The sequence below is a fragment of the Ursus arctos genome, unplaced genomic scaffold, assembly GCF_023065955.2.
Source record: "Ursus arctos isolate Adak ecotype North America unplaced genomic scaffold, UrsArc2.0 scaffold_6, whole genome shotgun sequence".
Classification (NCBI taxonomy): domain Eukaryota; kingdom Metazoa; phylum Chordata; class Mammalia; order Carnivora; family Ursidae; genus Ursus; species Ursus arctos.
In genome coordinates this window covers 85,868,412-85,881,178 of record NW_026623078.1, presented here as the reverse complement: position 1 = coordinate 85,881,178, position 12,767 = coordinate 85,868,412, and the positions used below count along the sequence as shown (strand labels likewise).

Genomic DNA, 12,767 nt, shown 5'->3' with positions numbered 1-12,767 from the left:
CCCATTCTCAGCAGGAATCCAGCCAAGTACCCAGGCAGCCAGTTAGTGCTGGGGTGTGGACCCAGGAGTGCCCAACTCCAAAGCCCTCAGATACCTTCCCTGGCTCCAGGCCCACCCTCCTTTCAGGTCCTGTCTCTCCTGGGTCACCCTTTGTCATCCTCATGCTGGTGGCTCCCAGCTTTCTTCTGACCCCAGGGGTGCCTGGCATCATGTTGATTCTGTCCTCCGTTCAGGCAGTATTGGCTGTCTTCCCTGTGCCAGGCACGACTTCCAACCTCTGTCCCTGTGCCCAGCTGGCCTTTCTGGGCATTTGTCTCCACCGTCTTTCTCCAGCAAGCTGCAGTGTTTATCCCCCGGGGCTGGCCCAGGACCTTCCCGTCTGTGCCTCCCCCGCCTTTTCGGTGTTGCTTTCTCTGAGGGTGCACTCTGCTGCAGGATTCCTGTGTGTTTCTCTGGGAATGCCCAGGAGCCTCTCCCTCCTCCCAGGACTTGGGAGCTCTAGGACCTGGGTCAGCCTCCACTGTGTATTCGCTGGGCTCCAGCCCTTTGTGAATGAAGGATCTGCTCCTGTCAGGGTTCGGGCAGGGCGTGGTGCCTGAGTTGGAGCTTGAGTCAGCCATGTGAGAACACACGGAGGGAGGCCCAGCATAGCAGAGAGCTGGACACACCTGGCAGGACACAGATAGTGGCTGTGTGTCCCGATGAGCCTCCGTCTGTACTGTCATGAGTGTGTGTGTGTGTTGCAGAGGGGCCGTGTCCTCAGCCAGAATGCTGGTCCTCGAGTGTGGGTTCCGCTGCCTGTGCTCTGCGGCTGCCTGGCCTTCATCACCTGCCCAGAGCAGGGCCCACACGCTGTGGGGGCAGTGTTGAATGAATGAGGGGATTTTATTGTTGAAGAGCTTAGAATGTGGCAAAGTAGAGTTTAGAATAACAAAACATTCTTTAAATGCAATCTTTAAAAAACAAAAACACAATCTTTGATCTTCAAGCCTTATTTTTCCCATGTCAGTTAAAAATTAAAGTTCTCCCACCCCTCCGCTCCCCTCAGTTTCAGACACGGCCCCTTGCCTGGCCAAGCACTCCATCAGCGCCCCCCACCCCCCAGGACCAACAAGATGGGCCAGGTCCCCGCGGGGGGACCTAGGCGTCAGGAAGACCTCTCCTGCCTTTTTTCTTCTTCTTTTTTTTAAATTTTATTTATTTGACACAGAGAGAGAGAGAGAGAGAGGGAATACAAGCAGGGGGAGTGGGAGAGGGAGAAGCAGGCTTCCCTCCGATCAGGGAGCCCCATCAGGACCGGGGATCATGACCTGAGCGGAAGGCAGACGCTCCACGACTGAGCCGCCCAGGCGCCCCGACTCCGGCCTTCTCGCAGCAGCCTGGGAGGCCCAAGAAAATAAGGGTCCAGGCTGGCGGGAGGAGCTTCTTTAACCCAGTAGAGCGACAGGCCCCTGCTCACACACTTCTCTGGCAGTGCCCACGTTATGCGCTCACCCGGACCCGCTGCAGCTTGGAGAGGCGCTGACAACAAGCCCCGACCAGGCAGCCCTGCCCTCCGCGCCTGAGTCCACTCCCAGGCTCCAGAGAACCAGGGCGCCCTGAGGACGCGGCTTCCACCCAGAGAAACTGGCCTAAGGCTGGCGGGGCTCCGCTCCCCAGCTCCTGACAAGTCCCGATGGTGGGCCAGGGTCCGGACCTTGCCTGCCCCGGTCTTTCATCAGAATCAGGGCGGATGCTTCCTCCTGGAAGCGAAGCTGCCCAGCGGCCACCCGCCAGTGCTTTCCCGGGCTCTGCAGCGTCCCCGCGAGGGACACCCACCAGGCACCCTCCAGGGCGCAGACCTCCGGGACAGTCAGAGGAAGCACCCACCCTTTCCGACCCTTCGCCTTTTAAGGGAGTCTCTCAAGCTGCCCTTTGGAAACCAGTGTGATCCACGCACCCAGGGTCCGGCCATGGTTGGCTCTCGCCCTCAGCACTGAAGCCTCGTCTTCGGCCATTCTTGCCGCAGCGCGCGGACCATCGGGTGCCATGCTCCGCGGCACCCCCGCAACGCCTCGCTCTCTCGGACCAATAAGCGGCGGGAGGAGGGACTCGGTGCAGAGCGAGCCTAGAGCTCAGAGCCCGGAAGGGAGTGGGCGGAGAGTAAAGTCCTGGCAGCCAATCGACGAGGACAGGGGCGGGGCGGCGTAGCCCATTGGCGGGGCCAGGACGTGGGGCGGGGCAAGATCAGGCGGGGCTGTGGCAAGATGGCGGCGGCGGGGCAGGGGATGGACCCTCTTCGCGTGGGGTTTGTGGGCGCGGGACGTATGGCGGAGGCCATCGCGCAGGGCTTCATCCGAGCAGGTGGGGCGCGTGGGTCCCCGGGCCTGGGAGCCAGGGGCGTCCGACGCCCGCGCGGTGTGCGAGGGGAGGGTTCACCTGCCGGGAGCTCACCTGCGCGGAGGGATGCGTGTCGCAGAGCCCCTGGGCGAGGAGCGGGGGCCACAAGGGAGCCCTCCGCGCGGGGTCGTCAGGGTGCGGCGGGGCGGGCCGGCCGGGCGTGGGCCAGGGCGGATCGCGGACGCTGCCCCTGCGGACTGCTTGCTCAGCACAGCGGCGAGGGGTGTGCGTGGGAGGAGCTGGTTGTCCCCAGGGGGGCCGTGAGCCACGTGGGGCACACAGCACTTGATATGTGGGTGGTCCGAGTTGAGATGTGCTGCGAGTTTGTAGAAAAAAATCTGTGTTGGGTTTGGAAGATGTAGCACACACACAAAATGAGCAAGTAACGTATTTGAGTAATTTTTAGTGCTGACTAAAACCAATATTTGGAAGGATAGAGTTTTGTTTACATTGGGTTAAATAAAATATATTAGAGTTAACTTTGTCTTTCTTACTTGCTTCGTGTGACTGCTAGAAAATGTGAAGTTAAGTATTTGGCTCTGGTGATAGTTCCTCGCTCAGCGCTACCTTAGAGCCCGGGATCTCCCACTAAATTCTGGTCTGCTGCCTGGGTCGAGTGGGTTGACTTTTGAGACTCCGATTCTATTTCCCGTTTGCCGGCTCCACTGCGGTGGCGGGCTGCAGGTTTTCTCCACGTCGGCGCTATGGACGTTTGGGGTGGGACAATTCTCCATCCTTCACATTGTAGGGTGTTTAGCCACTTTCCTGGTCTCTCCCCACTGGATGTTAGTAGCAGCCCCCAATTATGACAGCCAGAACTGTCTCCAGAAGTTACCACATGTCCCCTGGGGTTGGGGGCAGAAACTTTCCGGGGGGAGAACCACTGATTTACAGCAAGGCAGGACAGTGCTGTCCTAGTCTTTAGAAACCTTTACATGCAAGTTATGGGCTGGCTTTCTGCCTTCAGCCACAGTCAAGGTTCAGAAGGGTCAAAATCATCAGAAAATAGTTGACTGCACATCTCAGGTGTTTTACCTGTAAGACCTGGCGTTACCTCCTTCCTCCCAGGACTGGAGAGATTTGGTGTTGAACACAGTGCTGGTATGTGCAGGCATGCGTGGCGGGTGTCGTTGTCCTAATTGGCTCTGTGTGCAGGTTGTGGGGTGCACTTCTGCCTTCCTGGTAGACCCTAATCTCCCCAGCCCTGTGTGCCACAAATGCACACGATTTCTACCAAATGGGCACTTAGCCTCTGCTTGGACATCCCAGCATAGATGCACCCCCAACACCCAGGGAAGCTCAGCCCCTATTGGGCCCCCTCTCCACCGTGCCCCCTCCTCCACCCCAGCCTTCCTGTCCCTGGAGGCTGTGTCCTCGTGAGACTGGACAAGCTCCTGGCCCTTGCGTCTAGCCCCCCTGTGGACTCAGCAGCAGCAGGCAGGTAGTGACGACTGACAAGCAAAATAGAATGGAGCTGAGTGCCTGGTCCTGGGTGCACGGAACACCCCTGCCAGGCACTTGGGTTCTCACAGAGTGTCAGGCCAGCTAGGGGCCAGGATGGCCCAGGCCTGGCTGAGCATGAGAGGCCCTTCAGTAAGGGGCAGGCCAGGCTGGTTTCCGCACTTCTTCCTTCCATCTCACCTCCTCACTGACCCTTTTGCTTTGCCTTTCTCTCCAGGAAAAGTAGAAGCTCAGCACATACTGGCCAGTGCACCGACTGACAGGAACCTCTCCCACTTCCGGGTGAGCTGGGCCCAGCTCTTCTGAGTTGAGGCTTTCCTGGGGACTCATGGTGGCTCTTGGCCCCTGTCCCTCTGAGACAGTTCTTGGGGCCAGGAAGTGCTGCTTATTTGGCTAAACTTTTGAGACTGGCTGGGCTGGGCAAGGGGAGGCCAAAGACCAGAAGGAAGGTCAAGGTTGTGGAAGGTTAGGACAGAGTGAAAGGTGTGTGTGTGTGTGTGTGTGTGTGTGTGTGTGTACACTCATGTGTACACGTGTGTTGGGGGGGCAGAGATGGTCGTGGGCACTCACTGGGGTCAGAGGGCACAAGGAAGTGCTGACATCAGGGGTCCTGTGAGGTTCAGGGTTGGTCCTGAGCAAGAATGGATGGTCTGGGTGAGTCCTGGTTATTGGGAGTGGGGTTGGTGCAGGCATTTGCAATGGGAGAGACCCATGAGGACCCCTGGGGATGCAGGGTGGCCTCCAACAGGAAGGGCTATGGTCTGGGAGGCTGTCCCACTTACCCAGCCCCGATCCCACTGTCCCCATTGCAGGCTCTGGGCTGCCGGACCACCCACTCCAACCAGGAGGTTCTGCAGAACTGCTTCCTGGTCTTCTTTGCTACCAAGCCCCACGTCCTGCCTGCTGTCCTAGCAGAGGTGGCCCCTGTAGTAACCGCTGAGCACATCTTGGTGTCTGTGGCTGCCGGCGTCTCTCTGAGTACCCTGGAAGAGGTGAGTAGCCTGTGGGGGTTATGTGAGACCTGAGGCTCTGACCCCAGAGTCAGTTCTGCTGGTCAGAACTTCCCACCCTTTGCCATCCCAGACTGGTGCCAGCCTGGGTTCAGCCCTTTAGGAAAGTGGGATGGGTGAAACCTGGGACAGACAGCCTCCCAGACCAACCCCAGCCTGAAGAGGTGGCCAGGTGGCCAAGGGGGCTGGGATTCAGGTTCCTGCTGGCACCCCACCCACGACACATGGGAGGGAGCCCACAACTGGCTGAGGCATGGGCCTGCCTGGCGGGGCCAATCCCACATGTTTCCTGACTCCAGCTTCTCTCTGACCAGCTGCTGCCCCCAACTGCACGGGTGCTGCGGGTCTCACCCAACCTGCCCTGCATGGTTCAAGAGGGGGCCATGGTGATGGCACGGGGCCGCCATGCTGGAAGCAGCGAGGCCACGCTCCTGCAGACCCTGCTGGAGGCCTGTGGGCAGTGCGAGGAGGTGCCTGAGGCCCACGTGGACATCCACACCGGACTCAGTGGCAGCGGCGTGGCCTTTGTGAGTGTTGTCTCATCCCCCACGGCCCCAAGGCCAGCCCTTGGCAAAGCGGAGACTTTTCAAGTCCCTGCAATGACCCCGGCTTTTGGGATTTGGTGACTTGGTTCCCGGGCTGCCTGTGAGCTCTACTCTCCGGTTCATCGTTGCCTTCTGGCCTTTGTCCAGTCAGATCCCTGGGCTCAGCCCTCAGCCCTAGTTCCTGCACTGGGGGCCAGCACTCTGGGCTGTGTTCCTGAAGGTTCTGAGCTTTGTCCAGACTGGGTGCTGTGTGCAGGAGAGTGTTGGCTTTGACAGTCTCTACCCCCCACTGCTACAGGTGTGTGCCTTCTCTGAGGCCCTGGCCGAAGGTGCCATCAAGATGGGCATGCCTGGTGGCCTGGCTCACCGCATTGCTGCTCAGACTCTGCTGGTGAGTGAAGGCAGCCCCAGTGGGGTCATGTGAGAAGGGATGGGCTGCTATGTCTCCCAGGAGCAGCGGGAAGGGGGAGAGCAGGCCCAAGAAGCCTGGATGAAGATCTGGGATGGAGGTGGGGGGTGGACACATGATGAAGCAGGTTACACCGTGGGGCTGAGCTGGAGAAGGGGCTTCCCACCTCCCTTAAGTCACCCCCAAGGCCCCTCTCCCCAGGGGACAGCCAAGATGTTGCAGCAGAAGGGGCAGCACCCGGCTCAGCTGCGGACAGACGTGTGCACGCCAGGCGGCACCACCATCTACGGGCTCCACGCCCTGGAGCAGGGTGGGCTGCGGGCTGCCACCATGAGTGCCGTGGAGGCTGCCACCTGCCGGGCCAGGGAGCTCAGCGGGAAGTAGGGAACAGGCAGTGGCTGCGGGCTGCCCCCAGTCCCTCCTTCCCTGCCCCTTCCCCAGGACTGCAGCTCCCCCACCATGCAGGAGCCCCCTGACCTCCACACGAGGAAATGAGAAGAAACAGGACAGGAGTTGTTCATTCGCAGGCAGGGGATCCCCTCACCATGGGAACCTCCGCCCCCCTCCCTGCCCCCCCCGCCCCACAGGGCAGAAGGCACCATGGCAGTGGTCTACCATCATGGGTGACTTGGGTTTGGAGGGCCGGAGCGCTGACACTGCTGGCCAGGTACCCTGCGTGCTCAGCTGGGGGGTTGAGGGCAGGAGCAGAGCTGCTGCTGGAGCGGCTGGGTAGGCCCTTCCAGCAGCTGTGTGACTGCGGCCAGCTCAGGGTAGGGGACCTGGACACCGCGCAAGAGACAGGCTGCTCCTCCATGAAGCCAGCGCTGGTAGGCCACCACATTGGTCTTGTCCCCGGGTTGACCTGCCATGGGGTGGGGGGTGTCACCCACAGGGAGCTAGGCCCCGACCTTCCCAGCCCCTGAAGAAACAGTGGGGCTGGTTGCTCTTTCCCTGGCTGAGCAGGAGCTGCACCGGGTCCTTCCGTTGGGGAGCCCCCATGAACAGAGCCCTAGGTGGGTGTGCCACAGTGCTGGTCAGCCGTAGGCCAGCGGAGGTCCAGGAGGACGGGCCTAGCTGGCTGTGGAACGAGCACTTGGCTTCAGCCGGTGCGGGCCCTTCCCCCACGAAGCTCCTGGCAAGCAGCAGGTGGAGCCGGCCTTGATGACCGTTCACTGGGTTGTCCTGCAGGCCCTCCTGGCCCCTGACTGCAGGACATGCTCTTTGGCACATCCCTGAATGGAGCACCTGGCCAGGAGAGCCAGCAACTCAGGTCCTAAACCAAGGCCATGGGGCCTTTGGGTGGTGGGCGGGCTGCCTGCGGCTCTCCCTGCCCCTCACTGCCTCTGGGGCTCCTGGAGCCTCCCCACCCCACGAAGGCCCTGGAGTGCTGGAGCTCCCCTCACTTCCCCCCAGTGGCCTACTGAGACTGGGCCAGCCACAAGGTGGAGCAAGCCGCCTCCAGTTACTAACTGAGACTTGAAGCAAATCAGTCCCATCTGTGCGTGGCTGATGAGACCCCCAGAGCACGCTCCCCCTGCTCACGCTTCCGCCCTCCATCGCCAGCCTCCAGCCTGTCCTCCCAGGCACATCCCCAAACCTGCCAGCCTCCCACCCTGGTCCTTCCTTGGCCGACTGCCCCTTCCACCTGTTAGAAGGGTCAGCCTGAGGCCATTTCCCCACCTGACTGATCTGAGATGGGAATAAAGGCGCGATCTTGTAGCACTGAGTGACCGGTATTTAAGCTGATAAAGCAGATTCCAAGGGCCTGGAAGTACATCTCGGCCGAGGCTTGGGACCTGGGAGCTGGTAGGGTGCAGAGGTTACCCACCCTGGCAGTAGGGCGCCATCATTGGAAAGGTCTGCAAGGGTAGCACCTTTGGCTCCCTTGCTGGCCCAGCCTCACCCTCCAGGGTGGGCTCAGCGGTGCGTCTTCCATACAGTCCCCGAGAAGCTGGATGGGTTGCTTTGTGGGGCAAAAGATGCACCTTGGCCAGCCCTGCCGTGAGCAGGCCACTCGCGGAATGAGAGGCGCCTCAGTGCACCCCTAGCCCAGCTGTAAGGGCAGCCGTACCCCAGATGGTGATGGCCCTGGACAGGACAGGAGTAATGACAGTGGCTTTGGGCGTCAGGGCTGCAACCTGGTCACTGGCTGGCCACAACTCACCTTGTAACATAGCGCTCAAATTACTTTTCCAGGAGACTGGTGGATAGAATTTCTCCTTTCATCAGTGTTCATATCTCCTCACATTTTCAAATTATGAGGTGTTCTAGATCTAAGCATTGGATCAAAAATTACAAAATTAAGACTTTGGAAGTACGTGGTTGGCTGAGGCAGTAGAGCGTGAAACTTGATCCTCAGGGTCATGAGTTCAACCCCATGTTTGGTGCAGATTATTTAAATAAGTAAAATATTCGCCAAAATCCAAAGAAATATATTAAAGTAAAACTTTAGAGCAGGGTTGCACATGAAGTTGACACAGACCTTTATTATAAAGCACATCGGGCCCATCCGACTGGGTGAGTTCCCCCATCAGCAAGGGTGGGTGTGAAAAGGCCCCTCAACAGAGCACGCACCCCAAAAGCCCATGGTCCTCTCAAGGACACGCCCCTGGAGTCAAGCCTCACCTGTGGAGACCCTTATCTAGGGACAAACAGCACCCAGCCCCCCTCCTAGGGCTGCCTGCGGCAATCCTGACTTGCTGGGCCGAGACGGGCTGGGGGTCCCTGGAGGGCATGCCCTTCCCCTCACCACATGCCGCCATTGCACCTGCAGCCCACCGGCTGTCTGGCGGTAGCTTCCCGGGCACGTAGCCCGCCTGGGGCACGGCCGTGCCTCTCAGACGGGCTCTCTGCTGGCTGCAGCTTGGTCTCCTCCCCCCAAAACGTGCAGGTCAAGGGTGGTTTTAGCAGAACCTACACACGAGTTCGTCTTCATCCGTGGCGCCTCCCTTCCCAGCAGCTGCCAAGCCCACCGGATGCCCTAGCGATGACCCTGACCAAGAGCCACTTTTTGGAAAAGCAGCAACCTTTGCTGCTTTGAGTATTCAGCCATTCCGCAGGGAGAAACTCTGGGGCCCCAGGTGCACCCTTGCCTAGTGCCCACGTGGGCCCTGAGGTCTGTCTCTCCAGACGCCCCTGTGGGCAGGCCTGGCAGAGTGGAGGCCGGGGCCTCCCAGCCCTAGGTCCCTGAGTTGCCATGGAATGTTATGAAATTAAGACTTCCTGAAGCCCTGTGCCACCTGCTCAGGTTAGAGTCCCAGGGCCAGCCGCAGACGGCCAAAGGCGCCTCTAGGGGTGCGGGCTTGAGACCGCTACTACGTGGAGAGGCCAGAGGGGCCCCAGCTAGGGGCTGCTGCCCTAGGCCTGGCTAGGCAAGCCCCTGCTCCCACATTCTTCCCACCTTCCCTCAGCTTTTGGATTTGAGATATATGTATGCAACACACACACACGCACTTTTTGACTGGGGACCGTTCCACGAAACAGTTGATGTTCTCAGACTTGTGGGGAAGGTGCTCTGGGGGCTCCCTCCAGCTGCCCCCCAGTGCATGGCCACCCCTCCCACGAACACACCACCCCTCTACAGCAGGAGGATGTGGGGCAGGTGGAGGTGAAGGGAGGGCAGACAGGCCAGGCAGGCAGCACCTCAGACCTGGCCCCTGCCTCTCACCAGGGCTCTGGGCAGCACGTCCCCAAAAGCCGCCCCTGGGAGGCACGGGCACCGCTGGGCCTCAGACCACCAGCCGGACTCCAAACCTGGAGCCGGGCAGTAACACACGAACACTTTCCTCCTCCTCCTCTCAGACGGAGCTGCTCAGAAGCCCAGTTCCTGGGGCTGTGGGAAGCGGCTCCCTCGCCACACCCTCGGTAGTGCCCGCAGGGGTGGGGCAGCCGAGGAGGAGCACTAAGGCACTGTACGGTTGTCCCCATCTGGCTGGCAGCACTGCAGCCCCGCTCCAGGTAGATGGCATGGCTCTGGGCCAGGGGGGCTGGACAAAGTGGCCTGTGGCTGGTCCAGGGAGCTTGTCAGTCATTGGTCAAGTCACCAGGGGCCCAAGTCTAGAAGGCTGCTAACCCATAGAACAAGAGCGGTTTTGGAATGGAATTTTCCTAAGGAAAACTAACAATCCCAGTGGAACAGAAATATCTACACTCCCTGCTGCGTCCGGAGCCTCCGGATCCCCAATTGCTGGGCACCATCCTCCCTTCCCAGCCTCCACACAGGGAACCTCCAAGACCAGCCCCAGGCTGGGGAATGAGATACCACCCTGGCCCCCAGGCAGGGTATCTGTAAAAATGGACTTAATGGAGATGACTGCATGGCTGTGGCATGGGAACCATGAAGCATCAGGGCTCCACACTCACAGGAGTGCCGGCCCCTTGTCCAGTGCATGTGCTGGGCCACCCGGGAGGGCGGGAGGTACAGACAGGCACAGCCCGCAAGAGCCAGGGCAGGAAAACTGAGAGCTGCTCTGATTAGCGCGCTATGTTGTGCGGGTGGTGGGTGTGCATGGCAAGGGACCCCGGCTAAAACCACAGACCCCACAAGTGTGCTTGCCCAGGGAGCAGGTGTATGGGCCCGAGGCCCCTCTGTTGGCTCCCCTTCAGGAGAATGGGACCAGTGGAGCAGGTGACCCTCCACCAACAGAGCCCCTTCAAGCCAGCCTGGGGGCCGGAATCCCTGGAGCCCCCTGAGCCATCGGGTGGGGCCATCCCAGGGGAGGGAGGGAGGGGAAATGGAAGACTGTGCGTGTCCCCTCCCTCCAAGTGCAGCAGAACAGCCACTGGGGGGCCACTCAGGCTGACTCCGTCACACTCCATCCTCAGGGACTGCAGGAGAGGGACCAATGCCCCCCAGCCTCCGGGCCATGCTAATCAGTGAGCGCAGCTGCACCAGCTTCGGTGGCCCCACCTCCCGGGGGTCCTGATTCTCCAGCCACCGAAGAGCTGTCTCTAGACCCCGGACAGCCTCCCCAGCAGTGGGCACGGAGGCCTCCTCCTCCTCTTCTCCACTCCCCATGACAGAGGGTAGGCTGGCGGGGGGTGGAGGGGCCGCAGGGGCCAGCACAGGGGGCCGGCCAGGGCCTGCCTCCTCTCTGCAGCTGTCGGGCAGCCCCCCATCATCGTCCAGATGCAGCCACTTGGCCACCTCCTCAGGCGCCAGGCGCTTGTAAGCCAGGGCTGCCAGGTGCGTGAGGTCGCTGAGCACCCGGCTGTGCTCTGCAGCCTCCTCAGCCTGGCCAGCCGGCTGCCCAACACACTCCTCCGGGGGCCGGGGCTCGAAGGCGGCCCGCAAGCCCAGCAGCCAGCAGCGCTCAATGCTGCCTGCCTGCACCAGGTCCCAGGAGAGGCCCGCCAGGTAGAGCATGTCCTTGAGCATGAAGCTGCGCATGAAGTCCAGCGGCGAGCCCCCGGCACAAGACACAGCTAGCCGCAACAGCTCCCGCTTGTAGAGCTGTTTGAAGGCGGCCACAACCCCCTGCTCCAGCGGCGCAGGGATGTGCGCCCGGCTGCTGCCCTTGGACAGGAAGAGCACCCGGACGGCACCATCCGGGGTTTGCAGCTCTTCCGGGGGGCTGAGGGGCTCAGGCCGACACGGCCGGAGGGTCTCCTCGCTCTCCTCCAGGGCGGGCATCCTGGCAGCCGGGCTTGGGCAGGGCGGGTGGGCAACCAGCAGGACAGCTTTCTGCTGCAGGCAGCTGCGGCGCAGGTAACGCCTCACGCCGGGCACGAACTCCTCGAAGAACCAGCCCCGCAGCAGGGGGCGACTGAGCCAGGCATCCGGGCTGTAGCGGTAGGAGGCTGGGAACTTGTCCTGGTTGTGGTGGCGCAGGCTAGGCGGGTCCGGCAGCTGCCCGATGACCAGCGGCTTCAGCTTGTGGCTGCCGGTCAGGTTGGCGGCCAGCAGCACGGTCACCCGGTCACCCCGCCAGCGCCGGCCGCAGCCCCCCGCCCCGGGGTCTCCCGCGCCCAGGGGCGCGGCCTGTTCCGGGAGCAGCTTCCAGTAGAGGCCCGTGACGTTAGCGTTGTAGATCTGCTCGTCGCCGTAGCCGCCCTCGGCGGGGGGCGGCGGGGCCGGGGCCCGGTCGGGCAGGGGGCCGGGGCTGGAGCCGGGGGGCTGCGCGGGCTCCTGCTTGACGGGCGGGCCAGGCGCGGGGCCGGCGGCCAGAGGCTCGGCCTCGCCGTAGATGCGCTGGCTGGAGATGCCGTGGCGCTTCTGCCAGCGCCAGAACCAGCCGTGGCTGGCCTTGAAGGTGCACTCGGGCCCGTAGATCTGGCGCGCGAAGGCCTCGGCCTGCGCCTGGATGAGCGGCCCTGACAGCGGCACGCCGTGCTGGCGCAGCGCCAGGAACCACGAGTAGACGGCGCGGTCGATCTCCTCCTCGTTGGCCAGCCGCATCTTCTTGCGCTGCGTGCCCACCTCGCCGCCCAGCTGCTCCAGGAACCAGCGCAGCTTGGGCTCGTCCTTGAGCCAGCCGCGCAGCGTGCCTCCCGGCACACCGAAGTCTCGGCACACGCTGGCCTGCCGCTCGCCGCCCTTGACGCGCTCGATGGCCTGCAGCTTGTCCTTGATGGAGTAGGCCTTGCGGAAGGCCATCTTCACCGCCACGCGGGGCCGCGGCCCGGGCGCCGGGGGCGGCGGCCGCACGGCGGGGGCCGGGCTGGGCGCGGGGAGCCGCGGCGACTGCGCGGGGCGCCCGGGCGGGGGATGGCGGCCGCGGCGCGGCGCTGGGCCGGCCGGGGGGCCCGCGGGGTACATGGCTGCGGCGGTGGCGGCGGCGGCGGCGGCGGCGGAGGCGGGGGCGCGGGGGCCACACGCCGGCCCGGCCGGCCGCGCGGGGCGGGGCGCTGGGGGCGGGGCCGGCCGGGCCCTCCCCTTTGTCTCGCCAGCTCTGGGGACGCAGGCGCGCAGACCCCGACACCCGACCCCGCCCCGCGCACCGCCCGGCCCCGCCCCGCCCCGCG

General features: G+C 62.6%; 2 protein-coding genes across 4 annotated transcripts; one reads left to right on the top strand and one right to left on the bottom strand.

The window, feature by feature from the left end:
- The first annotated feature begins 2,210 nt into the window (after window positions 1–2,210).
- On the top strand, window positions 2,211–7,523 carry PYCR3 (pyrroline-5-carboxylate reductase 3). 3 transcript variants are annotated; one of them, XM_026488939.4, is made up of 6 exons: window positions 2,211–2,343; window positions 4,058–4,122; window positions 4,653–4,832; window positions 5,165–5,377; window positions 5,694–5,786; window positions 6,246–7,523. In XM_026488939.4, exons 1-6 carry the CDS (start codon window positions 2,247–2,249, stop codon window positions 6,297–6,299), a joined length of 702 nt encoding a protein of 233 aa, XP_026344724.1. In that variant the 5' UTR covers window positions 2,211–2,246; the 3' UTR covers window positions 6,300–7,523. The 3 variants fall into 3 exon arrangements, with proteins under 3 accessions (XP_026344724.1, XP_026344723.1, XP_026344722.1); XM_026488938.4 differs by having other exon boundaries at window positions 6,006–7,523; XM_026488937.4 differs by having other exon boundaries at window positions 2,217–2,343; window positions 6,392–7,523.
- A 743-nt stretch (window positions 7,524–8,266) lies between these two features.
- Window positions 8,267–12,561, bottom strand: TIGD5 (tigger transposable element derived 5). The gene has a single exon (XM_026488879.4). It carries the CDS (start codon window positions 12,559–12,561, stop codon window positions 10,612–10,614), a length of 1,950 nt encoding a protein of 649 aa, XP_026344664.2. The 3' UTR covers window positions 8,267–10,611.
- Window positions 12,562–12,767: the final 206 nt, after the last annotated feature.

What these genes read in the sequence shown, in the direction of transcription:
- PYCR3 (XM_026488937.4), top strand. Translation starts at nt 2,247, where the DNA reads ATGGCGGCGGCGGGGCAGGGGATGGACCCTCTTCGCGTGGGGTTTGTG. An exon ending in GGAACCTCTCCCACTTCCGG is followed by an intron (nt 4,123 to 4,652) that starts GTGAGCTGGGCC and finishes TCCCCATTGCAG; the next exon opens with GCTCTGGGCTGCCGGACCAC. An exon ending in CTCTGAGTACCCTGGAAGAG is followed by an intron (nt 4,833 to 5,164) that starts GTGAGTAGCCTG and finishes CTCTCTGACCAG; the next exon opens with CTGCTGCCCCCAACTGCACG.
- TIGD5 (XM_026488879.4), bottom strand. Translation starts at nt 12,561, where the DNA reads ATGTACCCCGCGGGCCCCCCGGCCGGCCCAGCGCCGCGCCGCGGCCGC.